We start from the raw sequence: 15,662 nt of genomic DNA, 5'->3' as shown, positions 1-15,662 counted from the left end.
TCCAAGTCCCGTGCTCGCCCATCCTGCCATCCTGGGGCTGGGGGGACTGATCTGGTCCCCTGTGTGATCACCCTCCACCGCCGAATCAGTGCCAGTCACTATCGATTGGCTATTCATCAATCATACTGTTATTCGTTTCACTTTCATCCTAGCTAATACTGTATATTAGGGGTTGTTTGGTTAGAGTTACTGAACTCTAGTAGCTACTAAACAGTTTAGTCATTTTTAGTAACTCCAGAATTACTAGAGAGGACTAAAACTCTTTTAATAACTTTTGATCATAACATTTAATTAAAAAATTATTAAAATAACTAAAAGCTGCTAAATTTTAGTAGCTCGTAGACGAACAAACAGACCCTTACTCCAGTGGAACTCGCCATCCAGTGCACTGCAAGCAGTGTCGTGTTGGCTGTGGGCTACACTGAAAAGGAAAAAGGAAAAGCAGCGAAGTTACGCTTGCAGCCAAACACCGACGGTTCCAATGTCGCCGCCCGCGCTGGTGCTCCTGCCGGAGTGGGGCTCCGGCCACCTCATGTCCATGCTCGAGTCCTGCAAACGCGTCCTCAGCGGCGGCGGCAACGCCTTCTCCATCACCCTGCTCGTCATGCGCCCGCCCACCTCCGAGGCCACCTCCGAGGTGGAGGCGCACGTGCGCCGCGAGGCCGCGTCCGGGCAGGACATCCGCTTCCACCGCCTCCCCGCCGTGGAGCCCCCCTCGGACGCCGTCGGGGTCGAGGAGTTCATCGCGCGGTACATCGTCCTCCACGCGCCGCACATCAGGGACGCCGTGGCCGCCATGGCGTGCCCAGTCGCCGCGCTCGTGCTCGACATCTTCGCCGCGCCCCTGGTGGACGTGGCGCGGGGCCTCGGGGTGCCGTCCTACGTCTTCATGTCGTCCACGGGCGCCTTGCTCGCGCTCATGCTGCACCTGCCCGTGCTCCACGACTCGGTCCCCGTGGAGTTCGACGAGGTGGAAGGGGAGGTGCAGGTGCCGGGCCTGCCGCCGGTGCCGCCGGAGTCCATGCCGTGCCCCGTGGTGGACAAGAAGAGCCCCAACTACGCGTGGTTCGTGCGCCTCGGCGATCGCTTCATGGATGCCACGGGGATCATCGCCAACACCGCGGACGAGATCGAGCCGGGGCCCCTAGCGGCCGTCGCCGGGGGCCGGTGCGTGCCCGGTCGCCCCGCGCCGCCGGTGTACCCGATCGGCCCCATGCTGTCGCTCGGCGACCGCTCGCCGTCTCACGAATGCGTCGCGTGGCTGGATGCGCAGCCGCCGGGGTCAGTGGTGTTCCTCTGCTTCGGGAGCATGGGCTGGTTCGATCCGCCGCAGGTGGTGGAGATCACGGCCGCGCTCGAGCGGTGTGGTCACCGCTTCCTGTGGGTCCTGCGGGGCCCACCTTCGGACGCGTCGGGCGCCGGCGCCCCGGACGGGTCGGAGCACCCGACGGACGCGAATCTCGACGAGCTCCTCCCGGAGCGGTTCTTGGAGAGGACCAAGGGCAAGGGTCTGGTGTGGCCGACGTGGGCGCCGCAGAAGGACATCCTGGCGCACCCCGCCGTCGGCGGCTTCGTGACGCACGGTGGCTGGAACTCGGTGCTGGAGAGCCTGTGGCACGGCGTGCCGATGGTGCCGTGGCCGCTGTACGCGGAGCAGCACCTGAACGCGTTTGAGCTGGTGGCCGACATGGGCGTGGCCGTGCCGCTCAAGGTGGACAGGAAGCGGGACAACTTCGTGGAGTCCGCGGAGCTCGAGCGCGCGGTGCGGTCCCTAATGGACGCCGACGGCGAGCTGGGGAGGAGGGCGAGGGAGAAGACCGCGGATATGAAGGCCGTGTGCTGGAAGGCCGTGGAGGAGGGCGGGTCGTCGCACGCAGCGCTGCAGAGGCTTGCCGAGGCGCTCCACCACGGCGCGGTGATCCCGAAGAAGTGAAGCACGGCCACTATGTTCTTGTGTGTTTTTTTAAAGTGAAACAGTAGGGGTTTTGGGCCCCTACTGTGATTTTGTTGCAAAAGATACCAAATCCGATACAGAGCATCATTCATGAAACCAAAAAGGATACAAAGAAAATAAGAAGAACTACACATAGACTTCTAGCCATAAATCAATTAAGGGATGATGTGTGATTTTTCTCAGAATAACTACAGCAAACTCAGACTTGAAGATGGTCTTGCACCGCTGCAAAGAAGCCTGAAAACCCTAAAGATGATATCATTTCTGGTCGCCTAAATAGACCAGCACATAGTAACAATTATCTCCATGAAGAAAGAAAGGTGCGGCTGTCGTCTGAAAATTGTCTAACACTTGGAATAGATGACCATCAGATGGCACAACGAGGTTGAGACTATTCCAGCATGCTAGATCAAAGGGGCAGCCTACCAGTAGATGAAACAAAGTTTCAATACTGTTCTGGGAGCAAAACACACAGGTGTAATCTGGAAGAAACATCCCCTTCCGCTGCAGGAGATCTCTTGTGCTCAATCTGTCTTTTAGCACTAGCCAGAAGAAAAACTTATGCTTGTTTTGGCAAGCGGACTTCCAAAGCCATGAAAAAGCAGGTGAGATTGTATGGTGACCAATCAAGACCCGATAGGTATCGTTGAGCAGGATCTGTAGCTCCTGTAATTGCTCATAATAAGCTTTGCTGGAGAGAGGTAAGTGGAAAAGAGAGTGAAGAACCGGTATGTTTTTAGCCACATTAACTGAAATAAACTGATTCTTGCCCAATGAGTTCAATTGAGGATAATCTTGGAGCAGTAATCTCCCATTCTAGAGGTCTAACCACAAATAACTTGACTTGACATCTTTGATTGACACCGTTGCCATACCTTTGAAAGAGTCTAGGAGTTCCAGAAGATCTCGCACCAGAAGGAACCATAAAAATTTGCAGAAAGCTTGGGAAGTCTATCATTTGTATAAGGGTTAAGTCCAATTTACACCCTTCAACTTGCAGCAAAGTTCGGATTTCAACCTCGAACTTCAAAATCGGACAACTTTGGCTCTCCAACTCTCGAAAAAGTTCAACTTTCAACCTTCTGGGCGGTTTTGCGGTTGAACAGTAACTTTTGATATTTTCGGGAGCGCCGAAATTTTATATTATTTTTTTGAGCATCTTAACGTCCTCAAATGAAAAAACTCAAAACTACAAAGTTGTAGATCTCATCGAGGTCTACAATTTACATATAAAAATTATCTTCATCCAACATCGTATTGAAGGTTTTTTTATTTTTTGAAATTTGAGTCTCATCACGCGATAAAATATGGTGCTGAAATTTTATATTATTTTTTCGAGCATCTTACTACCCTCAAATGAAAAAACTCAAAACTACAAAGTTGTAGATCTCATCGAGCTATACAATTTACATATAAACTTATCTTCATCCGACATTGTATTGAAGAGTTTTCTATTTTTTGAAATTTGAGTCTCATCACGCGTGAAACAATTTTGTCGCGTGATGAGACTCAAATTTCAAAAAATAGAAAACACTTCAATACGATGTCGGATGAAGATAATTTTTATATATAAATTGTAGACCTCGATGAGATATACAACTTTGTAGTTTTGAGTTTTTCCATTTGAGGAGAGTAAGATGCTCGAAAAAATAATATAAAATTTCAGCACCATATTTTATCATGTGATGAGATTCAAATTTTAAAAAATAGAAAACCCTTCAATACGATATCGGATGAAGATAATTTTTATATGTAAATTGTAGACCTCGATGAGATCTACAACTTTGTAGTTTTAAGTTTTTTCATTTGAGGACGTTAAGATGCTCAAAACAATAATATAAAATTTCGTCGCTCTCGAAAATATTAAAAATTACTGTTCACCCGCAAAACCGCCCATTAGGTTGAAAGTTGAACTTTTTCGAGAGTTAGAGGACCAAAGTTGTCCGGTTTTGAAGTTTGAGGTTGAAATCCGAACTTTGCTGCAAGTTGGAGGGTGTAAATTGGACTTAACCCTTTGTATAATATAGGTGCCAAACCAACTGAACCCAAGGGATATCTTGACGGTTGTAAATTTTACGCAGATGTGTAAGAAGTAAACACTCGTTGTATGTTCTAAGGTTCAAAACACCTAAACCTCCTTCATCCTTCGGAACGCAGACCATAGGCCAAGCTACCCTGGATGGCTTACGATTATTGACATCAGAGACTTGGCAAAGACAATGCTTCCTGAATTTGTCCACCTGCTTGATGATTGTCTTTGGCATTAGTGGGGAGGGTGGTGAGAACTGCATTAGTGATTTCCAAGCGACCTGACTCACTTAGGAAAGATGCAGTGCTAATGAGTCAACATTCACATCTCGAAACAATTGGCCAGAAGTCGGCAACTAAAGAATTGGTAATGCTCAAAGGTAAACCCAAATATGTGAACGGTAGAGAACCTTTGGAGCAGCCAAAGGTGGCAAGCATATGAAACTTATTTGCAGGAACATTGATAGGCACCATGAAATATTTGTCAAAATTCACTCTTAGGCCTGTAGACTCTCCAAACTGGTGTAAGAGATTCTTGAGAAAGGTTAGCTGGTTTACTTCTCCCCGCATAAATATTAAAGTATCATTGGCATATTGCAATATGGGGAAATCTTGATCATGCTGCAGAGGTAAAGGGAGATGGAGGTCCCTAGAAACTTGAGCTGCATTGAGCAAAGTTTGAAGAAAATCTGCTGTGAAGACAAAGAGTAATGGAGATAAAGGGTCTCCTTGATGAACACCTCTTCTATAGTGGAATATCTTCCCTGGAACTCTATTTAGAAGCACTGAAGAAGTTCCTGATTCGAAAATAAGCTTCATCAAAGCAAGCCACTTAGTTGGGAAACCTTTCTTCTCCATTATCTGTAACATGAGCTGATGTTCTACTTTATCAAAAGCTTTTTCAAAGTCAAGCTTTAAGATGATTAATTCCTTCTTAGAAAGGTGACACATATGTAAATACTCCAAAGACCAAGCTAGGCAATCCTGGACGCATCTAAGCTTAATGAAGAAATACTGATTTTTATGAATTAGAGCAGGTAACACTCCTTGCAGACTATTGGCTAGAATTTTGTGATAACTTTCAATGAGGTGTTGAGCAACGAGATGGGTCTGAAGTCAGACACCTTTTGAGCATCATCCTTCTTAGGAATCAAAGTGATGAATGAATCATAAAACTTTGGCTTAATTCGAATGGTCCAAATTATCCCTATACTCTTTCCCCCTCTGTCTCACTTACAAGCGGGCCCCACCTGTCAACCCTTCATCTCCCTCCCCAATCCATTTTCTTCTTCCTCGCTCTCAATCTCATGGCAGCGGTGAACGTTCCAGTGGCGCGGTCCTGGTGAGACGTGGGTAACTGCAAGATGAAGGCACGGCGTGGCAAGGTCTTAAGGCTGCCGCCTGCCGGCCAGTGCCGCTCGTCGCCCGGCCTTCTCGAGCTTAGCTTGCCTCTGTGCCACACATCACCTGCCTCGCTCGAGGTCGCCTATGTGCCGCACGATGCCCCACCGCACGCTGACCCGCCCCGCCCCCTCCCTTGCTGTTGTGCGCGACGGCGAGCTCGCCACCAAGGCCGCGCCTTCCTACTTGCCTTTGTCGCCTCCTGCCCGCACCGTTATCATGGCTCTGCGCCTGCTAGCCAATGAGCTGCGAATGTCTTGGACCTCCCATGATCCCATCACAGCCTCGTGGAGGTGGCCGCCACCAGGGTGCAGCCCACCACGGTGAGCACGAGCCGCCACCGCCGAATCCTTCGATCCTCGGAGTTCTATCAACGGCGGGGTGCGCCGGCAACGGCCAGGCATGTCCATGAGATTGAGAGCGAGGAAGAAGATGGATTGGGAGGGAGATGAAAGGATGACAGGTTGGGCCGCTTGTATGTGAGACAGAGAGGGAGGGAGTCTAGGGATATTTTGGACCATACGAAAATACAGTGGGATACATACGTCTGCACATGGGTCTGATGTCGCCGAAGGCGTATAAAATGGCATGGTTCAAACGGAGGCTGAATTATAATGGCATATCTACAAATAGACTAATAGTAATGGTTGATCTTCAAACCGTGACATTTGTAATGACATGGTTCGTATTAGTTCTAAAACTTTGTCTGTGTTGAGAACAAGTTGGCCCGCGCAAATTCAAACTAGCTAGTTTATTTGCTGTACTATTAGTTCTTTATTTAAACAACATTTGAGTTTGGCTCCGGTGATCATCTTTGAAAAAGTTACACAAATCTTAAAGCACCGAGATAATTACAATTAAAATTAATTTTGTTTTGGATGCCGCGTCGCCTGCTAGCTTGGAGACCACGGAGGCGTGGGCAGCAAAGCGCGTTGGACGGCCGTGTGGCCTCCTCGTGTGCGATCGTGGGGTGAGTTGTCACTAGTTACTGAGGTTAACAGCAAATGAAGTGAATAACCCATGTAAGGAAATTAATAAAAAAGATGAACTAATTAGAGATATTTATGGACATGCGGGACATAGTCCCAGATACCCACAAGAAAGGGAGAAGATCTAGTCTGACTAGGATTCCCCATATGTAATTCTAGTAACATTATTATCGTCCTACTAGGACTCTTACATTGTAACCGACTAGGAGACTTGTCTTCTGGGATATATAAAGGAGGACAAGGCTCCCTAGATCGGCATAACCCAATAGGAACAGACCTCACGGTCTAAACCCTAAGCGCAGGGCGTAATATACTATTCACCGCACACTGGACGTAGGACGCTATTCCGGCGGACCGAACCAGTATAAATTGGTGTCTCTGCGTTCACCGTCGAGTTCTGCATACGCCGAAGCCTACCAACCATCGTCCTGGATAACCCCGTGACGAGTTACCGGTCATCAAACACCGACAGCTAAAGCGCCAGGTAGAGGCTTTCGGCACAATTGTGTTCGAGAGCTCGACGGACCTCAAGATCGACGCCATCCGTGGCAACGGCTTCTCACGGCAGCATCCTTCATCAGCTTACGATGGAATCACCGTCTCAAGGCATCTCGTGGTTGCATGCTTTGGAATACGGAGTCAGGCGGAGCCTCACGCCTCTTCTCCATGTCCCAGAGCATCCTGGTAGATCTAAAGTCGTCGTCCGCAAGTTCAGCGTCAAGCACCGCAGCCATGATTGTAACCTACTGTGATCAGCACATCTCGATTACGACGAGTGAAGCTGGCCGTCGCACGCGTCAGCGACCGTAGATCCTGATCAAATTCGACTCCGACATGGCTACGAGTTGGGAATCTCCTATCATAACGCCCCGGCCGGCGGCGGGTAAGTTTAAGTCAACTTCAAAGCCAGACATGCAAATCGCGACATCAGGGCTGATCGAGCAAAACAAGGTCGTGTTCAAGTCGACGCCATCCATGATGATGCAAACAAGCAATCTATTAAGGAAATTGCATGTACATGTTACCATCTATACGGCATGCACGTATAAAGCTCATGTCCGCAACAACTAGGCCTCTACTACAACTCAAGTGCCACGTCCAGGTGCGCCACTTCGTTCCGCTCGTGGACCACTTGGTCGGCGGCATCATCGATGAGTTCTGATTGAGTCCGAGTATGATTCGACTCCTCGCTGAGTCCGAGTACCCACTCCGACGTACTCCCAGTTCCGGACGACTTCACCTCCCAGAGCAGCGGCCGTCGCCGAGTAGGAGGCACTCGGCGGTTACTTTCGGCAAGGTTCTCGGCGTCGAAGACTAGCGCAGCCCGCCCTTAGCCAACGACGGCTTACTCGGATCAAGAAAGCAGTTTGCATGTATGCATTAGTTAATGACGACAAGCAAGGATAACGATGATCGTCAACATGCAAAGGACCTACCCACGTACTCGTACGATGGTTCCTACAGGCAAACAAAGGCCACGTACACGTACGATGGCTCCTACAAGCAAACAAAGACCACTCTGCCTCCGGACTCTGCCGATTCTGTTCCGCTGAGACCTGACTCTGTTTATACTCGGCAACTACTCGGCCTGTTCAAGAATCTACCTGGAAACAGTTCCACTACTCGTCTGCGGTGTCTGACTACTCTGACGTAGTGTCCGACTACTCTGCAACGCTGACCGACTACTCAGTCGTGGAAACCGACTACTTAGCCAAGAAGGTCAAGCTGATGCTCGGGGGCTCTAAGCTCAAAACGCCAGGATCGTGTGCTAATTCTACCACGCGGTCGACAATCAAGCTAAGTCATGCTTTAATATTTTTCTAAATATTCCTTAATTCTTATATATCTCTGGATATTACACATGCGCCTCCGCAGCCATACAATAGTTGCATTTCGACTACTCGTACAGCTCCAAGCTTGTAGTTGAAACTACACCTAATGGATGTACGACACGTGCTCTGTGTGCATTCTTTTTCTTCGCGCAACGCTGACTGTTCCAGTCTTCTCTTAACGGTTGTACAAATACTTGAGCAGTACAAACTTACATTTGTGACGCACTATTCGCACGGCTCACATGGTTACGATCATGAACCTCACGACCATACGTCGGAGATACAAGTGCTTACAAATATGGGGTCAACTACTCCTGCAATTTACACAACCTAGCAAGAGCAAGATGCAAAAAAATCCTACATGCATTTCATAATGATGAGATCCGCTCCCGACTTGTTATTTTACATGCATACATCTTATAATACTGGAACCAACTCCCAACTTGATATCCTAAATATCAATAACTACAAAATTTTTGTATATTTTGCCTTGCAGGGACCAGGTCTACACCACGCCGCTGGGTGAGGATGAGACACATTATCCGGGTTACCTCTACTCGGACGTCGCTCATACCACCACCGGGCAACCTTGCCCCCGCGCTGACTACTTCCGTCGCTTTGATCAGGCTTCTTCGCCTCCATGGCTTAGTCGCCACTAGGCTCGGGGGCTCGACCATCGTCATGGCTTAGTCGCCTCCACTCCGACTGCTCTTGCGAAGATGGAATTCTAGGAAGGAGTTCCCCCGGCATACTACAACTCGACGAGGCAACATGCCACGCTCTTTGTAGATTTTTCATCAACGACCAGCAAACAAGTGAGGATTCCGTGATCAACGTGGCCATGCAAGCTAGCTGAGGCTCGCATGCATGCATCAGATATAGATATATTGGTGAGACCTGCATGTACGTCCATACAAGTAAAGCCATAAAATCTACTCGGCAAAGCTTCCTCGACGGCAAGCTACTCGATCGCGACGGTCGACATCACACCCATGGGCTTCCAGCTCAAACAACGTTGGCACGTTCGCTTCGCTGAAAAAAGAAGCAAAAATACTGTTCCGGCTGATTTGTTGTGAGAGAAAAACACTGTTCCGGCTAAAAACATAAGCCGAAAAAGCCGGATTATAAGAGAAGCGTGAAACCCACTGGGACTACTCGTCTTCGGGCAGACTTGCTCGACTAGTCGGATAAGGAGCCGATCAACAGCAGCAAACATGAAGACGCACGGTTAACAGCAGCATGCAAGAAGAGGTCATGCAAGCCAGCTAATTATGGAAATCATAAGGATATGGAGGCTTCCACGTACAACAAGCTAACAAGCTAGGGTCCAGACAAGATCCGTACAAGCTAACTGTGGACATTCATGATACTCCAGCTAGCATGCATGCACGAACATCTCTAGCATACACGTACAAAACCAAGCCACCAAGGCATGCACATACATGAATAAATTCCCTCGTTGCTGCTGCCGCACGGCTTTCATCAACATGAGATCAACATCGGCTACTTGGCAACAATGAGCACTAGCAGTCTCAGCTGGGCAAATATTATTCGGTCGATCACCTCGAGAAGCAGCCGATAATGCACAGGAGCGGGCATGGCCTTGTCCACCTGGTCTCGTCCAGCTCCGACTACTCCTGCCCTCGACAACAACGGCTCCGGCCCACGTCGTCAGCATATAACAGCTCCAGCTGTTGTTTCAATTATAAGGCACACAACCCAATGTTGTTCACGCCTTAGACAGGTAGCCATGCTGCTACGTTAGCTAACATAGATAGGCCAGCTATCACGCTGCTACACATCTCTATGTTCCTTCCTCCTACAAGGTACACAACCCGATGGTTGTTTACACCTTTCCCGGGTACTCATACTGCTACCCTTTACTTATACGAGATACGGCGGCTGTCCACGCTGCTACGCATCTCTCCGACTATGATGTCGTCACCCGGCACACAATCTTGACAAGTTGCATACGCTGGATACTGGGCTATATTGCCTTTTTGTGAGATACGCCTCCTACTCGGATGGCCTACGTCTCTATGGCCGGGAGCCAATTATCGACATTTAGTCTGACTATCCCATGTCATCCCGAGTAGGGTGATTCTCGGAAGCAAGGTACCTGATTCGTTCGCTACAGGGCAGGATACTAACAGTGAACAATCGCTACAAAGGCCCCTTTAACAAGTGTCATCACACACTTAACGTCGACGGAAGGGTCAAACATGATTTAAATCATAATGACTATGTTGACTACTTTTTAGCTTGGCTAATCCGTCTTAAGCGCCTTTTTCAAAAGGTCTATACAAGACAATACAAGCCTCGCATGCAGACTACAATCTTACTCACATATTAACAGTCTAAAACAACTTTTTATAAACAAAAAGTTACTTAAACAAGCCAACCCCTGGGGCACTCGGCTTACTAATAGACTAACAGAATCTATTGACGATTCAATACGGTCTTATATTGTCTACAGGCTACGAGCTAGTCTAATTCTAAAAAAGACTCGAACGACTCAAAACAAAGTCACGGCTTAATGAGCACTAAGCTCGGGGGCTACACCATTGCCTCAGCTTAGTCGGCACAAAGCTAGGAGGTTTGGTTACCTACGGTGGCCCTCGCTGCTCACCAACATCATCTGTTGTCGAGATTCCACGACAACTCGGATCTTCACGATTGCCTCCTACGGCGGTCTGCGACGAAACGCCACGGTGATATCCCTCGGCGACAACCACCGCAGGAAAACGCCTCTTTGCCGACTGCTTGCCCCGGTCGGCAAAGGCATAAACCCAGTCGGCAAAGGCTTTGCCGACCGCAAAGCCACGTGGCAGTCGGCAAAGAGCAGTCGGCAAAGCCTGGGTCGGCAAAGGCGGATTTGCCGACTGCCACGTGGCACACAGTCGACAAATCCTTTGCCAACTGCCACGCCAGCAGTCGGCATAGCCACGTGGCGCCGTCAGCCCTGACGGCAGGCTTTGCCGACTGCTGGTTCCTCGGCAGTCGGCAAAGAATTATTTTTTCAAAAATTGTTTGCCGACTGGCTGCCAGCTCGGCAGTCGGCAAAGAAAGAAAATATTTTTTTTGAAATGTTCTTTGCCGACTGCTTTCGGAGTTGCAGTCGGCAAAGATTCTGTCCTGGGGTTTTTTTGCCCAGCTTTGCCGACTGTAAAGCTGAAATTTTTTTTTTGCTTTTGTTTTCTGTTTTCTCGCATCAAAACCCTGCAAAATCACAAATTATAATCCAATTTCACCAGAAGCACCGGTAGCACCATTTATATCACAATTTCATCACATTTGTCGCCAACATCACCACATATATCACAATAACGCACAACATCACATATATCTCACATATATGTCACAATAACAACCACACAAGTGCATTACAACCATCACATGAAGTCCAACACGTCGAACACCACAAGTCGACATCCATCACACGAAGTTCAACATAACAAGTCTAGGTCCATAACGAAGAAAAGAAATACATGACAACAACTTCGACGATACGGTGGATACATGATAACAGAATCGACAAGTACCTAGCTCGTCGCGCCGTCCCCGGTCTCGTCGTCCGCTCCGCCCCCAGAGCCCCTAGGGTTTGCCCACGGAAACCCCCTTGGACCAAACTGAGGCGCCTGCGTGTACTGCCACCCTCCGCGCACCGGCGGCCACGAGTACGTCGGAGGAGGGCCACGCGGAGGTGGATACGGTGGATAGGGTGCAGGTGGTGGATACGACATCATCTGATGGCTGGGACCTCCAGGAGATGGGTTCGAACCCGCCGACTGTACCTGCACAAGTTAAACGCCAAGTGATGTCATTAGTATCTGCAGCATGGACGCACAAGTTAAAGCAAGAGTCAATATACTCACCGGGGTCCCTCCAGGAGCGACAGGAGCAGGCACAGGAAAAAACTCTGGAGGAGGAGGCGGTGGAGCGAACATTGGAAGAGGAGGCGGTGTAGACGCCCCGGGCGTCTGCATGGACTGGAAGAAGCTGGCCATGTTCTGCATCTGAGTGTTGTAGTGCTGCTGTAGGCTTTGCTGGTAAGCCATCTGTTGCGCCATCATCTGCGCGTGCAACGTGGCGATCCTCTCCTCCATCTTGGCCTCCATCTGGGCCTGCAATATTACATCCGCAGTGTTGATTGTATGTACAGGTGCGAAACGAGTGAATGACGAACGAAACGGCACTTACCTGTGACGCTGACTGCCGCCGGGGCGCTACGGGGATGTCGCTGGAGCTCGTGGGCGTGGATCGAACCTGGGTCAGCGTAGGAACCTGGGACGGGTCGAGGGCGCTGTGGGCCATGTAGTAGCGGCCGTGCTGCTTCCCTGGTCCCAACCTCTGCAGGAGGTCTATGTCCAGGGGCTCGACGGTGGGGTCGAACGTCTCCCCGTAGCGCTGGCGAGCCGCGACGGTGTACTCGGTGGCCTTCTCGTAGGCGGTGGGGTTGGTGTACGCATCGGGCCCGTCCTCCGGGTTGTAGACGTTGTTCGGATCCGTCGCCTTGCCCTTGTGAGAGAGGAGGTACGCGGTGTACTCGTTGATTTCCTGCCCACCGTGCGTCTACGTCTGCATTGAAAACACAAACATGGTTACAAGTATTGACAATTGAGCGCAAGGATTAAGACATGAACGGATGCATACCCATCTTGTCGCGAACTGGGGGAGGGGCTGATTCCCTTGGTGGTGTGACACCCCTCGCATCTGCGCGCGGCGGCCCTGACGGTCGGCGTGCCTCGCGTACACCTCATCCGTGCGCCACATGCGCACAATCTCCGTCCAGCATTCCCTGTGGTTGTCGCACCACGACGGACACACCTGCATGACATCAAGTATTTGACATGCGAGAAGATTAGTGTAATGTTTCACTGAAGGAATCTGAACGAATGTTGTCATACTTAATTACCTGCTCATATTGCGCTTGGGTGAGGTCGGCCTCCCTCGAGTTCATTCTCTGGCGGATTTGGGGCTTCTTGATGTTCTCTCCAAGCACGTTGGCGTGGAAGTCGCGGATGGCCTGTATGCGCGCCTCATGGTACAGGTCCTTGAGACGATCTTTGCAGACCGCCTCCTGCACTCGCGCCGCCTAGGCCGCTTTACCCTCCTCGCACGTGAAGAAGTCATGCACACAGACACATCATGTAGCATTTCCTTTTTGCAAGAAGTCCGACGAATGCGTACTATTTAGCAATGCGGTGCGATGAAAGACTCACCCAAAACTCCCTCTTTATCTTTGCCGCGATGGTCTCGCCACCCTCCTCGACGAGGTAGAAGTGGGACCACTTGGTGGGCACCTTCATCTCGCCGTTGACGTTGACAAGGCCAGGGTAGTACTCCTTAATCAGGAGGCCCTGGATGCCATTGATATGGCGTGCTTGACCTGCTCCACTCACAATCTTCCAGGAACTGCACGAGTCATTAAGAACAATTGTTAGTCTTTAGTTCGATTTTTGACATGTCATATGAACAAGTAGTGAAATCAATAATGGTTACTTACGTCTGGCCCACGGGTGTGATCACCGGGCGCTGGTGGAATTGCGGCCGCACCCTAGGAAGCTGCGTGGGCCCGCGCGAGTACACCTTGGCCACGCCTGACGAAGTCGAAGCCGTCTCGCCTGGTGTAGGCGCGTCGTCGCTGTCGTCGTCGTCATCGTCGTCGTCGTCGTCGCCGCCGTGCTCGTCGTCACGCGACGTCGTCCCCCCTTGCGAGGACGAGAATGGCAGCCTCCTGGTCACCTGGCGACGTCCGCTGGGGGGCTGGGACCCCCTACTGGACGACCCGCGCACCAACACCTCCTCCTCCTCCTCCTCGTCGTCGGCGGTCTCCTGCGGGGGGACCTGGTACGCCGAGCGTACTGCTCGATGCGGCCGCTGCCGCCGTCCGCCTGGCATTTTGCCGAGTGCCTGCAATGACAAAGAACAAAACTGTTAGCATAAATAAATGACAAGTACTTGTAAAGGAACATAATAATAACAATATAGTATTACATGGCCTCGTAATTATCTCCGCGAACGGCAATATCTCGGGCGTGGAGTCGTCATCTCTATCACTATCGTCGTCATCGCTATCAATATTGTCGAGCTCCCTTAAGTCATCACTGTCATCATCATCCTCATCGTCTCCATAGTCATCATCATGTACCTCCTCCTGGACAACTCCATCGCGCTGCATCTGCCATCGCTCAAGCATTCTTAAGTCCCTGGCATCCTGCACCTCCTCACCCTCGTCCTCATCGATTTCGTTGTCTACTTCCATGCCCATGAGCGAACCAATGTCGATCTCCAAGGTACCTTCTAGCCCCTCAGGTTGATAGAACTCATCGGTGCTTGGGTCAAAGTTGTAATCGTCGTCGTTTGGGAGAGGCGCTTTGCCGCGCGGCGACACCAAATGCACAAGGCTCCACCCCGCAAGCTTCTCGTCTTTTTGGCACGCCCATGGGAGGTAATAAACTTGCGTGGCGTCTCGGTTGGCCACAATGTAGACATCGTCTCCTTTATAGCTGGAGTCCTGTCGAATCTCGACTTGACCTATCGTAAGGTCTTTCCTCGTGATATCAGGATCGAACCAATGGCATTTGAATACCACCGGCGCTAAAGTCCCGGCACCCTTAAAGTTGAGCTCGTATATCTCTTCGACTATGCCGTAGTAGTCCTTCCCATCCGTGCCGGGCGTACGAACTCCGCAGCACATGGTTTTTAGGTTGGGTCGACTCTCCTCGTAGCTTCTCGTGCGAAAGCGATAGCCATTCACATCATAAACGGTGAATGACTTCACCCTACGGGAGAAGCCACGGCCCACCTGTTTCAATTCATCGCTCATTTCTGCATCCGTTCAGGCCTGCAAGGGTAGGAGATCGTTACATAACTCGCTCCGGGGAGCAAAGTGGAATCACAAAGTCGGAAAGAGGTTAGTTGGTTGGTACCTTTGTACAGAACCAGGAGATGAAATTGGGCACACCGTGTCTAAGAAGATTGTCTTCTTCTTGCTCGGTAGGAGCCCTATTGCCTCTCCAGTATTGACTAATAAATTCCCTGAAAGAAGGAAGAAACTAGAGGGTCAGACCATGATAGATGGAGGATAGTGACGGCGTAGGTAACAAGCTCATTGAGAACTTACTTCTGATAAGGAATCACTTCATCAAGGTTGATCAACAATGTGAACATGATAGTCTGCCACTCCTGATGGTTCAACTGCTTGTTGGTACCTGCGCTTCCACTCCCGAGATCCCCTTGAAAAAGGCTGAGTATCGATGAGTTCTCGTCAGCGTTGTAATGAGGGGTTGGATTGTGCATGCTGCGAAGCTTCTCAGTATAGTACGCCTGTGTGAAGGTCGACACCTCCTCTAGAACGGAGGCCTCTCCCACGGAAGCCTCAATCTTGGCTTTATTTCTACAATTTTTCCGAAGAAGCTTTAGACACCTCTCGATTGGATAGCACCAACGGGCCTA

General features: G+C 50.1%; 3 protein-coding genes across 3 annotated transcripts; 1 reads left to right on the top strand and 2 right to left on the bottom strand.

Moving 5' to 3' along the window:
• Positions 1-340: 340 nt before the first annotated feature.
• LOC136552395 (anthocyanidin 5,3-O-glucosyltransferase-like) lies at positions 341-2,118 on the top strand. The gene has a single exon (XM_066543956.1). It carries the CDS (start codon positions 482-484, stop codon positions 1,931-1,933), a length of 1,452 nt encoding a protein of 483 aa, XP_066400053.1. The 5' UTR covers positions 341-481; the 3' UTR covers positions 1,934-2,118.
• A 9,420-nt stretch (positions 2,119-11,538) lies between these two features.
• On the bottom strand, positions 11,539-12,526 carry LOC136552394 (U1 small nuclear ribonucleoprotein C-like). Its single transcript, XM_066543955.1, has 3 exons — positions 12,405-12,526; positions 12,080-12,328; positions 11,539-11,998 (listed from the first exon to the last, which is right to left on the bottom strand). The coding sequence occupies exons 1-3, from the start codon at positions 12,516-12,518 to the stop codon at positions 11,747-11,749; spliced, it is 615 nt and encodes a 204-aa protein (XP_066400052.1). The 5' UTR covers positions 12,519-12,526; the 3' UTR covers positions 11,539-11,746.
• Positions 12,527-13,980: 1,454 nt separating this feature from the next.
• Positions 13,981-15,041, bottom strand: LOC136550665 (uncharacterized). The gene is made up of 2 exons (XM_066542282.1): positions 14,202-15,041; positions 13,981-14,117 (listed from the first exon to the last, which is right to left on the bottom strand). Exons 1-2 carry the CDS (start codon positions 15,031-15,033, stop codon positions 13,981-13,983), a joined length of 969 nt encoding a protein of 322 aa, XP_066398379.1. The 5' UTR covers positions 15,034-15,041.
• Between the last annotated feature and the right edge of the window lie 621 nt (positions 15,042-15,662).

This window comes from Miscanthus floridulus, chromosome 4 (genome assembly GCF_019320115.1).
Source record: "Miscanthus floridulus cultivar M001 chromosome 4, ASM1932011v1, whole genome shotgun sequence".
Classification (NCBI taxonomy): Eukaryota; Viridiplantae; Streptophyta; class Magnoliopsida; order Poales; family Poaceae; genus Miscanthus; species Miscanthus floridulus.
This window is presented reverse-complemented; position numbering and strand designations above follow the sequence as displayed.